At 40.9% G+C, this 16,506-nt stretch overlaps 1 protein-coding gene across 5 annotated transcripts in view; it reads left to right on the plus strand.

Moving 5' to 3' along the window:
- Positions 1-16,506, plus strand: part of HEATR5B (HEAT repeat containing 5B) — a 65,247-nt gene that overhangs the window by 6,972 nt on the left and 41,769 nt on the right. For all 5 annotated transcript variants that reach the window (XM_048484346.1, XM_048484380.1, XM_048484371.1 and 2 more), the window contains exons 4-14: positions 830-938; positions 5,941-6,090; positions 7,586-7,757; positions 8,427-8,584; positions 9,210-9,459; positions 10,295-10,450; positions 10,913-11,163; positions 11,880-11,991; positions 13,308-13,460; positions 14,903-15,002; positions 15,554-15,663. In XM_048484346.1, the coding sequence (XP_048340303.1) occupies positions 830-938; positions 5,941-6,090; positions 7,586-7,757; positions 8,427-8,584; positions 9,210-9,459; positions 10,295-10,450; positions 10,913-11,163; positions 11,880-11,991; positions 13,308-13,460; positions 14,903-15,002; positions 15,554-15,663 (1,721 nt within the window). The remainder of the gene's footprint in view (positions 1-829; positions 939-5,940; positions 6,091-7,585; positions 7,758-8,426; positions 8,585-9,209; positions 9,460-10,294; positions 10,451-10,912; positions 11,164-11,879; positions 11,992-13,307; positions 13,461-14,902; positions 15,003-15,553; positions 15,664-16,506) is intronic.

Here is a 16,506-nt window from a genome sequence, read left to right on the forward strand (position 1 = left end):
AACTTGGTGAACTGGATTCCTCGTTGTGTTGCTGTTTATCATACAAACATACTGTATGCAGAATTATTTATGCCTAATAAAGGTTTACTGTACTGTACTGCTGTAGCAATTCTGTACTGGTGCTTTGCCACTGTGGTAATGCTGGTTAGGAATGCTAAGCCCTTGCAAGACACTGTTCTTACCACTTTTTGTGGGATCCAGCTGATATTTGCTGCTTTGCTGACACTTGCTAAGGGTTTTATCATTGCTGGAGAAGAAAGCTTTCTTTCGACTTAATTTTCTCTAGAAATCGCCCCTTACCTTGATCCAACTGATTTGGCCACATGAATCCATGCTGCATTTACCTCAAGGCAATATTACAATATTACCTATTGTAATAAACTATATGCAAGTCAATTTGGAAACTCCAGAGAGTACAGAAAGCAACAGCAGAATTGCAGTAACGCATTTTCTGCATCAGTTTCATGCCTTAGATAGGGTTTTTTTTAATTGTTGGCAGAAGCGTAGCAAGGGGAAACTGCACCCGGGGCACATGTGTGTCCTGCGCCCCTGTTGCGCTGGCACCCGCCCCACCCCGGAGTACCCCTGCCACGTCCCCTCCACGTCCCAGCCATGCCTTCACCGCGGCTCCGCCCCAGGGTGTCGCACCCCCCTCATCCCATGGGCGCTACACCACTGATTGTTGGTATCCAAAATGTAAGCTAGTAATTTAGAGATTCTCATGAAAGATATAAAGTATTCAATCAGGGGGAGCCACTGGTTAGCTTTTGGTCTGATGCTCCCATTTACTTGGTAAAAAATTGCTAGAGATTATTTTACCCTTTTGCAGCACGGCTGTGGCGTGTGTTGGAGCATTTTATGAAAAAATGGGGAGAATGCTTGGCAGTTCTTTTCCAGAAACAGTTAACAACCTCTTAAAGTCTCTGAAAAGTGCTGAGGTGAGTGTAAGCAATGTTCTAAAAGTTCTGTGTTTTTTTTCATTGTCCTTCCATGTCAAGCTGGTAGAAGTTTTGACAGAGCCCACTTAGAAATTGCCAGTGGGTTAATCTGTGGGTTTGAAATTCTCCGGTTGTTCCAAACAAATGTTGCCATGTCAATTGGCAGTTTCTCTGTTGTTTGCTGTGTAACTAATCATCAGATTGCTACATTGGTCTATCTCCCTTGTGTTGTCACCAGATAATTTCTAGGAGAGCATGCAGGACAGCTAGACTGTCAGCCAGTCATGTTAACTGATATTGTGGTCTTTGAGTGGCTGCCTCATTTTTCCATAAAGGTTGAGCATCTTCAAAAAATACTGTTGCCTTTATGGAAACTTGCTGCATATTCTGCATGGAACTGTATAAGTGGTACCTCTGTATGCATATACTGGTAGCAAAAATACCATATTTTCCACAAAATTGAACCGTTTCATCATAACAATGAGCCTGCAGTCAGGATAAAAACAAGCTGGAGGTGGAGTAATGTGATAAAATCCTGAATAAGTGAAATGGGGAGTCATGAACCTGCAAATGGTGAAAAATTGTGTAGGTTTGAAACTGTAATTTAAACATAATTCAAGAAAGAATATAAGAAGAGCCCTGTTGGATCAAACCAGTGGTTTATCTAGTCCATCATCCTGTAAGAACATAAGAACATAAGAACAAGCCAGCTGGATCAGACCAAAGTCCATCTAGTCCAGCTCTCTGCTACTCGCAGTGGCCCACCAGGTGCCTTTGGGAGCTCACATGTAGGATGTGAACGCAATGGCCTTCTGCGGCTGTTGCTCCCAAATCACCTGGTCTGTTAAGGCATTTGGCAATCTCAGATCAAGAGAGGATCAAGATTTGGTAGCCATGAAATCGACTTCTCCTCCATAAATCTGTCCAAGCCCCTTTTACCGCAAGCTATCCAAGGTTAAGTGGCCATCACACACCTCCTGTGGCAGCATAATTCCAAACACCAATCACTGTACGTTGCGTGAAGAAGTGTTTCCTTTTATTAGTCCTAATTCTTCCCCCCAAGCATTTTTCACCAATGAATGCCCCCCTGGTTTCTAGTGAGGACAGGCTTGAAAGAGAGAAAAATGTTCCTCTCTTCTCAACATTTTCTACCACCATGCATAATTTTTTTGTAGACTTCAATCATGTATCCCCACCCTCAGTCCCAGCCTCCTCTCCCAAATCCTAAAAGAGTCCCAAACGCTTGCAGCCTCTCACTACATAGGGAAGGTGCTCCCAGTCCCTCAATCATCCTTGTGTACCCTTCTCTGGCACTTTTTCTATTTCTCCCTCAATATCCTTTTTGAGATGCTAGGCGACCCAGAACTGGACACAGATACTTTTTCCAAGTGCTGTCGCTTTTCCACTGCTTTATATAAGGGCATGACAATCTTTTGCAGTTTTATTATCGTTCCTTTTCTGTAACCAATGATCCCCAGCATAGAGTTTGCCTTTTTCACAGCTGCCGTGCATTGAGTTGACATTCCCAGCTGGAACTATCAACTAAGACGCCTAAACTCCCTTTTCCTGGTTCATGACTGATAGCACTGGGCCCCACCCCTGTAGCATGTATGTGAAGTTTGGATTTTTTTGCCCCTATGTGTACTTCACTTTACATACTTGCTGCATTGAACTTGCATTTACACCGCCATTTCTGAGGCCACTCATCTATCAAAGGTCGAAAAGCTGGAGCTCTTAGCAATCCTTTGTAGGTTTCTCACCACCCTAAGCATAGATTTGGTATCATCTGCAAACTTGAAAAGCACCCACACACTACTCCACCCCTACTTCCAAGGTCATTTCACTGGAATAGGGTTAAAAGAACGCACTGGTCCCCAAAACAGATCCTTGGGGACACCACTCCCGGCTATCTCTGAAGCATTTAGTGAGAACTTCCCATTTACTTACCCACTCTTTTGTTTCCTGTTTCTCAACCAGTTTTAATCCATAGGAGGGACTTCCCCTCTTATTCCTTCATTGCTGGGAGTTTTCTCAACAGTCTCCTGAGTGAGGGAACTCCTTGTCAAAAAGCCTTTTGAAAATCCAAGTAGCGAACAATGTCCACCGGTTCACCCCTGTCCACATGCCTGTTTTACCGCACCCTCAAAGGAACTCTGTAGTAAGTTTCAGGGTAAGACAGGATTTGTTCTCCTCTGCAAAAGTTTCAAGTGCTGACTCTCTCTTTTCCTCAGCAGGTCTTGCTTTTCTACATGTTTTATAAGTGTTATGCTTTAATGATAGATCTCCTACTTGAATTTACCAGGAACCAGATGTCAAAACTGACTATTTGTGGCCTGCTTAATTTCCCGGGTCCCCCCAGATCCTTTCTTAAAAAGATTGCGTGCTTGACATTGGCCATCCTCTCCAGTCTTCAGGGATGGAGCCTGATTCCTTGGCAGAGATAAGTTGCATATTAAAGTGAGAAGATCAGCAATTTCCGCTTGCAGGCTCTTTAAAAGGAACTCTTGGGTGAAATGCAATCTAGGCCAGAGGGATTTGGTAACGATTTAGTTTCATCAATTGCCAGAACTTCTTCCTTGTATCTACCACTTTATATCTTAAAGCGCTAGTTCCTCGGATTCGCTTCTCCCACAACAAGAAGCTTGGTTCAGGTGTGTAGGAATGTTCCTCACCTCCTCTTAGGTGAAGACAGATGCAAAGAATTCATTCGAAGCTTCTCTGCAATCTCCCTGCCATCTTTTAGCACACCCTTTGTTCCTCCTTTTGTCATCATCAACCCTGGGCCTACAGCCCCTTGCTGAAAGCTTCCCTGCTTCTTTGATGTACTTTGAAGGAACTGTTTGTTGCTGGTCTTGACGTTCATAGCCATGTGTTCCCCATAATCCTTTTTCGCCTCCCTCCCAGCTCACTTGCTTCTCTTTTGCCACCATTTGTGTTCCCTCTCCTATTCTTCATCCGCCAACCTGGACTTCCATTTTCTAAAAAGATATTTTCTTTTTTTCTGATAATTTTTATCTAACACTCTCTTTGTGTTAATCCATAGGTGGCTTTTCTTTTGGACTGGAATTGCTGCGCTTTTCTACACCTTGGAACACATTTCCAGCTGAGCTTTTATTACTGTGTTTTAAATAACCTCCAAGCATCCTGGACAGCTCTTGACTCTCTTGATTTTTCCCACTTTCAGCCTTCCCAAGCACTATCCCCCCCCATCATCTTTGAGAAATTTCCCTTTCTCAAGGCGGAATGTAACTACATTAGTAGTTGCCACTTTGTTCGCATGACATGAGATACTGAATCTGACAGCATTGTGGTTGCGCTGTTCCCTACTCCGGCTCAACAACACTGGACTTTACCTGCACCCAGGTCTTGGAGGTCCCGCATAGAATTAGATCTCAGGGATCACCTCTCCCCTGGTTGGTTCCACAACTATGCCCTCTGCTCCTAAGCCACAGTCATTTAGCATATCCAGGAATGCTTACTCTCTCCTTACTATGCAAGCCTGAACATGCATTTTTCCAGTTTATAGCAGAGGATAGTTAAAATCCACCCATTACCACTACATTTTTGTTTTTGTTGGCCTCTCTAATTTCTTTTTCCATCTCAGAATCCTCTTGTGCACTTTGGTCAGGGGGACGATTATATATTCCTAATATTAAACTGTCCTTCACACCTGGTATTGATATCCACAGTGATTCTGTAGGGGAACCAGCTCCTATGACATTTCGTCTATTTTATAGTGATACTATGCTCTCTTTGATGCTAAAGGGCAACTCCACCCCCAAATTTCGCACTTCCTTGGGTCCTATCCTTCCTATAGGAGCCTACGTAGCCTGGTATAACAGCATCCCACTGGTTCTCCTCATTCCACCATGTCTCTGTAATGCCCACTATATCAAAGTCCTCCTTCAAAACTCTGTACTCTAGCTCCCCCATTTTAGGTCAAATGCTTCTACTATTAGCATAGAGACACCTGTATACCCTGTCTCTGTCCTTAACCTGGGATTGATGTGCTTTACCACATGCTGTCTCACATGGTAACTCACCAGTTCCTCTGGCGGTACAATAGCAGGGCATAGAAACCTTCCCCGACGTTGCCTCCTAGTACTGGGATTCTCAGGCTAACTGTTTCTGAATGTGGAGATTCCCTTTAGTCATAATGGCTAATAACCACTGATAGACCTATCATCCATGAATCTGTCTAATCCCATTTCATGGAGAATAGGTGTATCAGTGGCTACTAGCCATGGTGACTAAGTGATCAATTCCCAGGGTACATAGCTCACGCATTAGATGGAAATTTTGCTGTTCTATGATCCGGTTACTGTTGGTTTTTAAAGTGCTATCTGAAATGGCAACTACTAGAATTATTTCTCTTACCTCTCCTCCAGGTCTACCAGCAAAGCTGATGGACTCACTGTTACTATCTTGTGCTGTAGCCGTTATGCTAGCAGAGATTGGCAACATATCAGCTGCAGTATTATTCTATGCAGCTGGGGCAGAGTTGGACTTTAGTACTTGCCTCCGCCAAAGAAAAGTCCCAGTCAGCCTTATTAGCCCCTAGGACATTGTGACAGAAATAGAGAACAAACTTTTGCTCCCCAAAAACCTCCTTGCATGGCCATTTCATGCACTGCTGAATAAATGCAGTAGAGCAAGGGCATGGAAGTTTCTGCTGTGAGTCTGTTCCTGTGGTTTTCTGCTCTTACACCACTGAGCAAAAATTAGGCTGTTTGCTCACATAAACTGCCTGCTTATTGATGCATGTTTCCTACATGTGCCACTATCTCAGAGCCACCAGTGATGTGATGGTAAGGAAAAAATATGTATTGTGAAGATTTGAAGTATTATCCTTTTAGTGTGTTATAATCATAGTATACTGAAATAAGATGAAAATCAGTATGTAACTGGGTTGGAAAAATATGAAATAACTTGCTTATAATGATTGCTTTGTTTTTGATCTCCTATTTCTTTCTTTCTTTTTTAAATTCCACTGTAATTTCAGTCACAAGGCCGGAGTGAAATATTGATGAGTTTACAGAAAGTCCTGAGTGGACTGGGTGGTGCTGCAGCTTCCTGCCACCGTGATATTTATAAGTATGCTCGATCTCTTCTGACAGACAGATCCATGGCAGTGCGATGTGCAGTAGCAAAAGTAGGTTTATTCATGGAAAATTATAGCAACATAATTTCCAGTTTGCGTGTATCTGCAGATCTTTTAGCATTAAGGTTTGTGTAACGGTGTTCACCTCATAGATGGGGTCAACACGCCTATGCTGATCCCAATAATCATTGTTATACCTTGTCTCACAGAAAGATAGAACCTCAATGTTCAATTAATCCACAGCCACTTCCTGAACCTTCTTTGTGTTGAAAGGAGGTAGTAGCCATCTTAGGGGACCAGGAAAAATTACAAAATAGGAAGGTTTGAGTTTTGAAAAACCAATGGTTGGAGAAAAATCCCTAGCTGACCCCAAGGAGAATTCAGTTAAAACCGCTGTGATAGCCCAAGGGATTCCAGAGATACAGGCATTTTTACCTGCAGTGGCCACTTTGGAAAAACGAATGTGTGCGTGTCTGAATTTCAAAAAAAACTATTAGTGGGGGAGAATCCTCAGGGGCCACTGAGCAGAATGCAGTTAAAACCACTGTGATAGCCCAGGGGATTCCAAAGATGCAGGTGGTTTTATCCACAGCAGCCATTTTAATATTTTCCACAGTGCAAGCACACTATTTTCACTTCTGCCAAAGAACGCAGAACCACGTTTTGATCTTTTGGTGGAACAGAGTATGGAAGCATCAAAACTTAAAAGATGAAGTGTGACATTGGATTACAGTCAACTTGTTTGTATGGCATTCAAGAAGCATTTGGGCTGCTGCAGAGCAATTGTATCATTCTGAAATGGTGGCCACTGGCACATGGTGACAAATGGTGGGGAGGAAACCAACTAACATCGGCTCCTTCCCCACCCCACCCCCTGTTATACAGGCAGCGGCAGCAGCAGGGGCGCTGGGATGCTGGAGCTGCAGCCCAACATTGGGGAGGGCCATTGCGGCTGCTTACCCCTCTGCTGGGGCAGGTGCCGCAGGAAGGGCAAATACACTTGTGCACTTCCTAAGCCAGTGGATTTGTACCTCCCCCCTATGGATGGAGGGGTTAGTCTCAGATTTGGTAATAGCAGTTATGTATCAACACCACTTTAGTCACTTTCAGAATGCTAGAAATAATAAAAGGATGAGGAACAATTTCAGTTTATTAAGCAATCAGGTTGAGCATGTGATCAAATGTCAGGTTGGTGTTGTTGGGAGGGGGGAGTGTCTGGGAGTGCTTTCGCTTTTGCAGGTGCACCACTATCTACTGGCTCTGGCCTTGGAGTTCTGTGGCTGGGAAGGGCCTCCAGGCTGGACACTTGTGACTCTCTGTTCCCATGTGGGGGTGGGGATTATGCTATCCATATTATCAACTGCTTGGCGCCTTTTCACCAGAACTGTCTTCTTCTGTCCCTCATATGTCTTCAATAAAATCCTTGAAAACCTACAAGCGTTTTATTGTCTGAGTGGGGGATTGACATCATAGCAATGATGGTACTTAAGTTCAGAAATGAATAAGCATTTTAGAAGTGTTCAGCAATTCTTTTTTTTTAATCCAGTGCCTATTGGAATTACAAAATGAAGCTGTGTTTATGTGGACAACGGAACTGGAAAATGTAGCAACTCTTTGTTTTAAGGCTCTGGAAAACTCAAATTATGGTGTACGAGTTGCAGTATCCAAACTTTTGGGAACAGTTATGGCCACAGCATTAATACCAAAGCAAGCAGCAGGTATTGAAAATTACATTGTCTGTAAAAATTACTATCCTGTGTTTGGTGATTTCACAGCATCATATCGTCACATAGGAATATAGTCACATAGGATGATTGTATTTGTTTGCTTCTAAATATAGCTAGGGAATTCTTTATGTTTTCTTCTAAGTTCTTGCAAATAACTAAAGTAAGTTCTACCTATGTAGACAAATGATTCAACCAATAGAGTCTACAACATGAGTCAAACTTTGTCTTGTGAATTCAATACCTTAATATGTCAATAATGTCATCTCACGATTTTACTTCAATTTCTTCCTTGGAAGCAATACTGAATAGGTTTTTGTTGTAACAAGGTTTGCTGCAGCACTTCTCAAAATCATGAGCCAATGTGGTATAGTGGTTAAGAGTGGTGGACTAATCTGGTGAACTGGATTTGTTTCCCTGCTCCTACACATGAAGCCTGCTGGGTGACTTTGGGCCAGTCACAGTTCTCTCAGAACTGCCTCAGCCCCATTTACCTCACAAGATGCCTGCTGTGATAAGAGGAAGGGAAGGGGTTTGTAAGTTGCTTTGAGGATCCTTAAAGGTAGAAAAAAACAGGTATAGAAACCAACTCTTCCTCTTCTATAATGTGCACTCAAACAATACTTTAAAAACTTACATTAAATTACCAATTTGTTGTTGAAGTAATGCGCCAGAATGTGAAACGAGCTACTCTAGAAGAGGTCTTGGAGCTTATGGCCACAGGATTTTTGCGAGGAGGATCTGGATTCTTAAAAAGCGGTGGTGAGATGTTAAAAGTTGGAGGATCTGTCAATCGCGAAGTGAGAGTGGGAGTTACTCAGGTGCACTTGATTTTTAAAAGTTTTGTTTTACTCTTAAAGCCATTTAAAACCATTAAAACTTGCCCATCTAATCACAGTCCTTCCTACATTCGTCTGAATTCTTTTCATGTGTGGATGTGATATGCCAGTTACCCATAACTTAGAAATATAATTTTTTAATTGCCTGCAGTGAAACAATTGCCTCAGTTTGGCAGATATCTGACAACTACAATGTGTTCATAATACCTGCCAGTAGATGCCACCTACTGATTTTAGTTGAATAAGTACAGTTCTTCTATTTCACAACATATTAATTGGTTTCCTCCAAGTAAATTAATGGAAGTCAACATCTCAGGGCATGTGCATACCTGCCTCCATTTGGATTTCTAGAAAGGATAAATAACAAAAAACCTCCAAGATGTTTCAGTTTTTCCCATATGTCATGTGGGTTTGCACAGATTTCCTTTTAATATGTTTGCGTTATGGCATAGGTTAAAAATTTGACTCCATATCTGAAAAAAGGCTGTTTGCTGTGAAATGTCTTGATCATTAAGCTTCATTCTTTCCTTTCTGTTCTTTCATTCTCTTTTAAGAATTTTGAGCAAATTCTCCATTTTTTATTAATAATTGTGTTTTATATTTGTAGGCCTATGTTGTCTTTGTCACAACATTAGGAGGCCAGTGGTTGGAGCGCAATTTTGCTACGTTCTTGTCTCACGTACTGGATCTGGTTTCTCATCCACGAGCAACTCAGACTCATGTAGAAGCTGTGTATTCTCGAAGATGTGTTTCTTTTATACTCAGAGCAACTGTAGGCAGTTTATTGGGTGAAAAGGCACAGATTGCTGCTGCCAAAGATATTTGCCAAGCTATTGGTAAACAGATGAAAGCAGTAGGTAAGAGTAAGAACTTGAGCAAATCAGTAGTTGCAATGCATGTATTTTCTAGTATGAGAATTTTGTTAGTACTCCATGGTTCGTAAAGTTGTAATATAAAATGCTTTGTTTTAAATAGCATAGTTCATGTTTATATATGATTTCTTAACATTAGTGCTTTAAGACCTGATTTTTTTTCCAGCTTGTGAGCCTATTTATGTTGGTACTAAAAAGCAATGTTTTGGTAATCTAAATATAATATATATATGGTAGGAAAATAGTCTTGTAGCGTTATTGTACAAATGTTTGCCCATGGACTTTATTTCTTACTCCAGTGGGAAAGGCAAGTTAATCTTTTACAGCGATAAATAAATAAATATCTTTGTGGCATTTTGAAGACTAATTCCTTAATTTTGGCATAAACTTTATTATTCACTGTTTGCCTCTGAGACTGACATAAAATGACTTAATAGCCTGGCATAGTGGTTAGACAAGTGTCAGACTTGGACTGGTTCAAATATCTACTTGGACATGGGGTGACCCTGGGTCAGTCCTGTGTCCTAACCTGTTTGAATGAGGGAGGGGAGAATCACATATACTGCTCCTGGCATGATAAAAATGGATAGTTAGCTTGTCTAACTAGTTAGGTTGCTTAAGCACACCTTAACTGAAAGGAGAAGTGAGATTCGGTTCCTTTCATGGTCACAGCTAAGGTTTTTAGCCAGTATACTTCAGTTATTCACTGCTTTATCCTTCTTTACTCTGCCTAGTTTACCTCAAAATACCAGAACACTGTAGAGTATTTCTGTTGCTTCTCTGTTCCCTCCCCTCCCCCCCCCCCCTTGGTCCTTTACAGAGGCTGTTGTGAATGATGCTAATATTGAAAATAAATCGGGAGCAGCCGATGTTGCTGCAAGCCAGCATGTGATGGTTTGTGCCCTTCAAGAGCTTGGGAGCCTCGTTCAGAGCCTGAATGCCACTGCGTCTCCTCTTATTCAGGAACCTTCCACAGGTAGGCGGTCAAGTTCAAGTTCAGTTATCTGCTCACTCGATCATCCTCTACAGAGTTCCTTCTGGTGTAAAATACAAGGTGCAGTAGAGAAAAAGACATTAGGTCATTTCAGCAAGTCGAGGTTTTCTCTAGTTTGCATTCATAGTGATTTAAATGCAGTTTAAAAAGAAATACCTTTGTGTGAACTTTGTCAGTTGTTTTTTCACAAAGTAATGATCAGTATCTGTGAACTTCAGTGTGCAGTCTGTGGAGGGAAAGCTGGTGTATGCAGCCTCTGTGCTTTGATTGGGATGAAAAATAAGAGGCAAAACCAAATTAGTTTTAAATCTGGTCCCATTGAGCAGGTTGGCTTCTGCATCCTTCGTGGCTTCCTGCTATGGCTAATAAAAGAAATCTCTCTTCCTGTACCCAAAGTGAGATGGCGGCTGCTTAAAATGTTGCTGTTGTTCATGCTTGTTTCAGGGCTGCTGGAGACGGTTACTTCAGTTCTCCTTCATCCAAGTATGGCCGCCCGACTTGCTGCGGCTTGGTGCTTACGCTGTGTGGCAGTGGCCTTGCCTTTTCAGTTGACTCCTTTTTTGGATCGGTGCGCGGAAAGACTCAACAATCTGAAGACCTCACCAGAAGCTGTTAGTGGTTATAGTTTTGCAATGGCTGCTTTGTTAGGCGGAGTACATCAGTGCCCCTTAGGCATTCCACATGCAAAAGGAAAGGTGAGAGTATGAACATTTAATCTTCATTGCATGCACAGAGAAAAATGAAGCATCATGAAATAATATTAGCAGTTTGAGAACTGAATAGAGGTTGTGGTCCAACAAAGCAAAATGTAAACACAGTCAACAACTGAAAATGCGTCTTTGACATTTTCTGAGGCTCTTGCCTCGGCCCTCTTAAAAAACTGAATAGTGGTTTGCCTCTTAGGCTGAGGGGGGTGGGTGGGTGGGTGGATCTTCGAAAAAAGCTTTGGTTGCATTCTTGAGTCATTTGCAGACTTGTATAGTTTCTTTGGATCACAGCCAATTTTTCTGTGAGTATTTTATAACTATGGTTTTTCCTTATTTTAGAAGCATTTTAGTACACTAATCAGAGGGTAGCTGATAGCACAAGCAAACCATCAGTGACGGGACAGTAAGATAATGTTCACATAGAATAGTTGGGATTGTGAAATACATGATCAAAACATTTTATTTGAGAACATTTGTATATACATTACCGCACTAAGATATTTTGTTTTATTCTTCTGAAAAAATATTTGGTTACATTCTTAGACATGAAGAGCAGTAAAGCCAGTTTAATTCTGAAAGAAGTGAACAATGATGGGTTTCCTGGTGAAGGAAGGCTTGCCTTGTGCTAAACTAGCCCGTTGGTTTTATTAGGTTTTGTTCAGACCTAAATTGTAATCTTTTGTGTTTCTTTCCCTTATTTTCAGATGGTTGTTAGTATTGCTGAGGATCTCTTACGAACTGCTGCACAAAACAGTAGATTGTCTTTGCAGCGAACACAGGCTGGGTGGCTTTTGCTTGGAGCGCTCATGACTTTAGGTGTGTTAAAATTGCTATATAAATTGCTAATAAAGTCTTTATTGCTATTAATTTATTTAAATCAGTGGGGATCCAAAGCAGGTTACATCATTCTCTTCTCCATTTTATCCTCACAACAATCCTGGGAGGTACGTTGGGCTGGCTGGTCCGTGTATTTTTCTTTTATACTTAATAGGCAGCCAGCTCAGATTAACACAGATTTGAGCCTTCCAGAAAATAAATCTAAATAAATGGGATTGTGCGTAAATTGGAACAGAAATAGAAGTTAGAATTAGTGATCATATTTCTTTTCTTATTTTGGTTTCCTTAGAGTAACAGCTAGTTTGGGAAAAGAACAAATCTTCCTCCTTTTCGTTTTATTTTAAAATGTGAAATGTAAGCACTGGGGTAGAGGGAGTGCTTTAAACCCAGACTTTTAGGAAACCTATCGGTACAATAACTTTGACATTATTGAATAAACCCAGTTATGAACAAACTACTACTGAAATTTCCTATATACAGGGCAATGCTTCCTCTTATTTTAAATTAAATGAAATGTTATTATTAAGACTTAAAAGTGTTAGAGCCACAAAAAAGGACTCAGAAAATACATGTAACAAAAGGGCTCCCAATTTTGCCTGCACAGAGTAAATTCAGATTATTTTACCATCTCACGCAAGCCAGCATAGTTACTCTGCACTGTTATTTATTTAAATATCTAAAGTATTTATATCCCACTTTCCCCCTAATCAACAGAGTTCAGTGACTTTCATCAAATTAAAAAATACAAGCTTCCAATAAATATGAATGAAAATTAAGCATACAGTATGTGAGGTCATTTGTTTTGATCTAAAGTGCCCACCTCTCTCTATATGAGCCCAGTTAGCTAAACTTGATCTGTTTGTGCTATCTTGTAAGGTCCAGGATAGTCTCAGCTGTAGCACTTTCTTTTTAGAACTTGCTGCCTGTAGATATGAAATTGGCAGCCTCTTCCAGTTTGTGTGTGTCTGTGTGTGTGTTCGCATGTTGCAAAATCACAGCTGACATGGCAACCCTGTAGGGTTTTCAAGGCAAGAGATGTTTGGAGGTCATTTGCCTCTGCCTCATGACCCTGGTGTTCCTTGTAGGTTGCCCATCTAAATACTAACTAGGGCCAACGCTGCTTAGCGTCTGACATCTGAAGAGATCCAGGGGCTATCCAGATTAAGGAATTGCAAAACAATACTTTGTGAAGAAGCTTTTAACACATAGGGAATTGGTTGAAATGAGAACTCGAGTTCTGAAGAAGCTTTTTATAGAAGGATCTTATACTGGCTGTGATTTACCTCCTTGATCAGGTCCTTCAGTAGTTCGTTATCATCTTCCCAAGATGTTGCTCCTTTGGCGAAATGTTTTCCCCCGTTCTCTGAAAGAGCTAGAAGCAGAGAAGGCTCGCGGAGATTCCTTTACATGGCAAGTAACACTGGAAGGACGTGCAGGAGCTCTCTGTGGTAAGAGCCTCAAAGACATAGATACAGGCTCAAGAGTAATTTCAGTTTGTGTTACCTTTAGGATCCCTTGTGCATGCAGACAATAAGGGTTTTGCTTGTTTGGAGTCCTGACAAATTGGTCCATCCAGAGTGGTTCATTTTCTCTTTAAGAATGTGATTAATTATAGGAGTGTAAAAGGGTGTTTGTGGGTTACAGAACAGAAACTATAATATAAGTTAACTTTCTGATGACACCACAAACCTAGCTGAAAGAGTTTGGGTAAGTTGACAACACAGAGAGCATGCAGATGACATGAGCAGATCCTGTCAGAGTGAGTGGTGGAATCTGTCCTGTTCCAGATATAGAAGTGGATTTTGATCACTGGGCAGAAAGTGAAAGAAGTGGGGCCATCTGCAATGAAATTGGCATGAAGAGTTTTAGGGAACCTGCAGCCCAATCCTATGTGTATTAACTCAGGAGTTATTCCCTGTTAAATATACATAAGATTGTTGCTTAAGTCAGTGTATTTTCTTATGTTCTCTAGAATACCAAGTTCTGCCATATTTCATGTAACAGAACCTGTCCTTCCAACCATGTATACTAGTGAACAGGATTTAAGTTTCTTGCTGTAGTTTTTTGCTTGACCAGTCTGCATTTTGTATCCAGCCTAGTTCTCTCTTTTAGTTTGGGATATTGTAACCAGTTTAGAGTCCTGCTTCAGCTCCAGAAGATAGATTCTACCTACAATTTCTGTGGATGGAAAGATGTATTTCCATGGAAATGAAACTTCTCTGCTTTCCAATGCCTATAGTACCTCAAAAATGTCCTCCTAAAATGCTGTCCTGGGAACCTCTAGAAATAGGGGGGGGGGGGTTTAAAGGTAAATCACAGAGTAAGGGGTCCAAGAAAATCCTCCTGCCTTGTGGGTACAACCCTCTATGCCAGGGGTAGGGAACCTGCGGCTCGAGAGCCGCATGCGGCTCTTCTGCCCTTGCACTGTGGCTCCACGAGCCGAACCGCTGGCCCCATCCTTGCCCGCCCTGCAAAGGTAGCAGAGTCAGAAGAAGCGCATCCATGCTTCTCTCAGAGATGGCCGGAGTAAAAGGTAAAAAAATACAGCAATCCTGCCAGTGTTATCTTTATTTTAAATGTCAAAAATTATTTGCGGCTCCAAGTGTTTTCTTTTCCCATGGAAAACGGGTCCAAATGGCTCTTTGAGTGTTAAAGGTTCCCTACCCCTGCTCTATGCATAACACAGCATAACACTTGCTTGCTTTCTTCTTAACTTTATTTCTTAACTTTATTTATTTGTCAAACCAAGCTGTAAGTTAAATTTCTCTTTTGGTTGGGAAAAGATTGGAATTCTACCAGGATTTAGATTACTTTGCTTATTAAGTACTAACATTCCTTAATTGATGACTAACCTGAGTTAAATATTATCTGATACATTTATCATTAATAGCTATGAGGAGTTTTGTTGCTCACTGTCCTGAACTTCTAACAGAAGATGTCATTCGCAAGTTGATGACTCCTATTGAATGTGCTATGACGATGATGTCTCAGTAAGTATGTCTTTCTGCTGTGGCTTATCCTTTCAGAATTATCTGTTCTCTGCATAAGCATACCGGTATGTGTGAAAACTAGCGAGGGATGTTTTATATTCACATAATATCAAAATGAAGAGAATACTGACATTTCAGCTTAGCTTTATTCCCATTTTTTGTCTTTATTGTTTATAGTTTAAGATTTTTTATTTTTACCTTAAATTATTTATCTGTTCTGGACATGGAGGAATTTAAAGATGTGTATGCTGATATAAGAAAATGCAATTCTGTTACAATATTGATATTATAATTAACAAGTCACCCTTTTGGGAGGCATAAATCCATGGACGGCTTTTGATGGTGGGGCTTTTGTGGGGGGCGGGGGCTCACCCCCCTGTGCTGCTAAAAAGCCCTCTGGTGGTTGCAGGAAATCTCTGTAGTGGCGCCATCCCTAGCCACCCAGGGGTCTAGATTGGGCTGCCCACCTACAATTAATGTTCTAACATTTACTATATCGACAATTTAAATGCTTTACTGAAATGTAATTTTCATTTCCTTTTGACACATAGCATTCCCTCTGTAATCAAGGTCCATGGAGCTCATCTGAAAGCTAGCGCCGCAATGGTTCGATTAAGACTTTATGATATTTTGGCTTTGTTACCACCAAAAACATATGAAGGTAAATTACATTACATGGTTGACTATTGTTCTCAGCATACAGATCAATATGTGGAGCTGACTGTGTAACTTCTTTTGCTATTTATTTAGAAGTAATAAAATTTGTGCGTGATTAGGAAAACTAGTTTTAATTTTTTTAAGGGATGTTAATCACAGTTTTTTTGTCTATGTTCATGCATGCATATGCACACATTCTTCATTCTGTTCAACAAACATTTAACTACACAGGACAATGTTAAACGTGATGAATGATCCTAATGCTGGAACCTTTCAGCAAGTTCATCATCCCCAAGAAGGTCAGGTTCATCATTAGATCCAGGCCCCCTCTTGGATTGCTAATGTAGCAAGGGATGTGTTTTATCCGCTGAGCCCAGAAAAAGAATGGTTTGACCATCAATCTAAATGTTGTAACATCTCAACTAAACTATGTGATAGCAACTGTTCCAGGATATATCAGCAGAATTTCTAGTATTAGCTGAATGAAGCATAATGTACTGTTTGCCACTGATTATGGACTAAATTCAGGTTCTGAATTTCTAAAATATTTTTAGTCCCAGTACTGGCATAGATGAGGGAGTGCCTTCTCTTATATGTTCTTCCCTTTCCCTTAAGATCAGGCACGATGAATCTTTTAGTGATCCCACCATATATGTTACAGAGGCCCAGTGCAGAAAGGCCATTCTTTATCCACAGATATGGAACCAGATATCCTATGGCTTGTCAGATGCAGGTTTGGAACTCTTTTAAGTGAGCATATGTGACTAATTTATACAAGTTTTTCATGGCTAACATACTTTTGTTTTAATAGTATTTGGCTGTGATTAGTTTGCTTTATCTTAGATTT

Source organism: Sphaerodactylus townsendi, linkage group LG01 (genome assembly GCF_021028975.2).
Source record: "Sphaerodactylus townsendi isolate TG3544 linkage group LG01, MPM_Stown_v2.3, whole genome shotgun sequence".
NCBI lineage: Eukaryota > Metazoa > Chordata > Lepidosauria > Squamata > Sphaerodactylidae > Sphaerodactylus > Sphaerodactylus townsendi.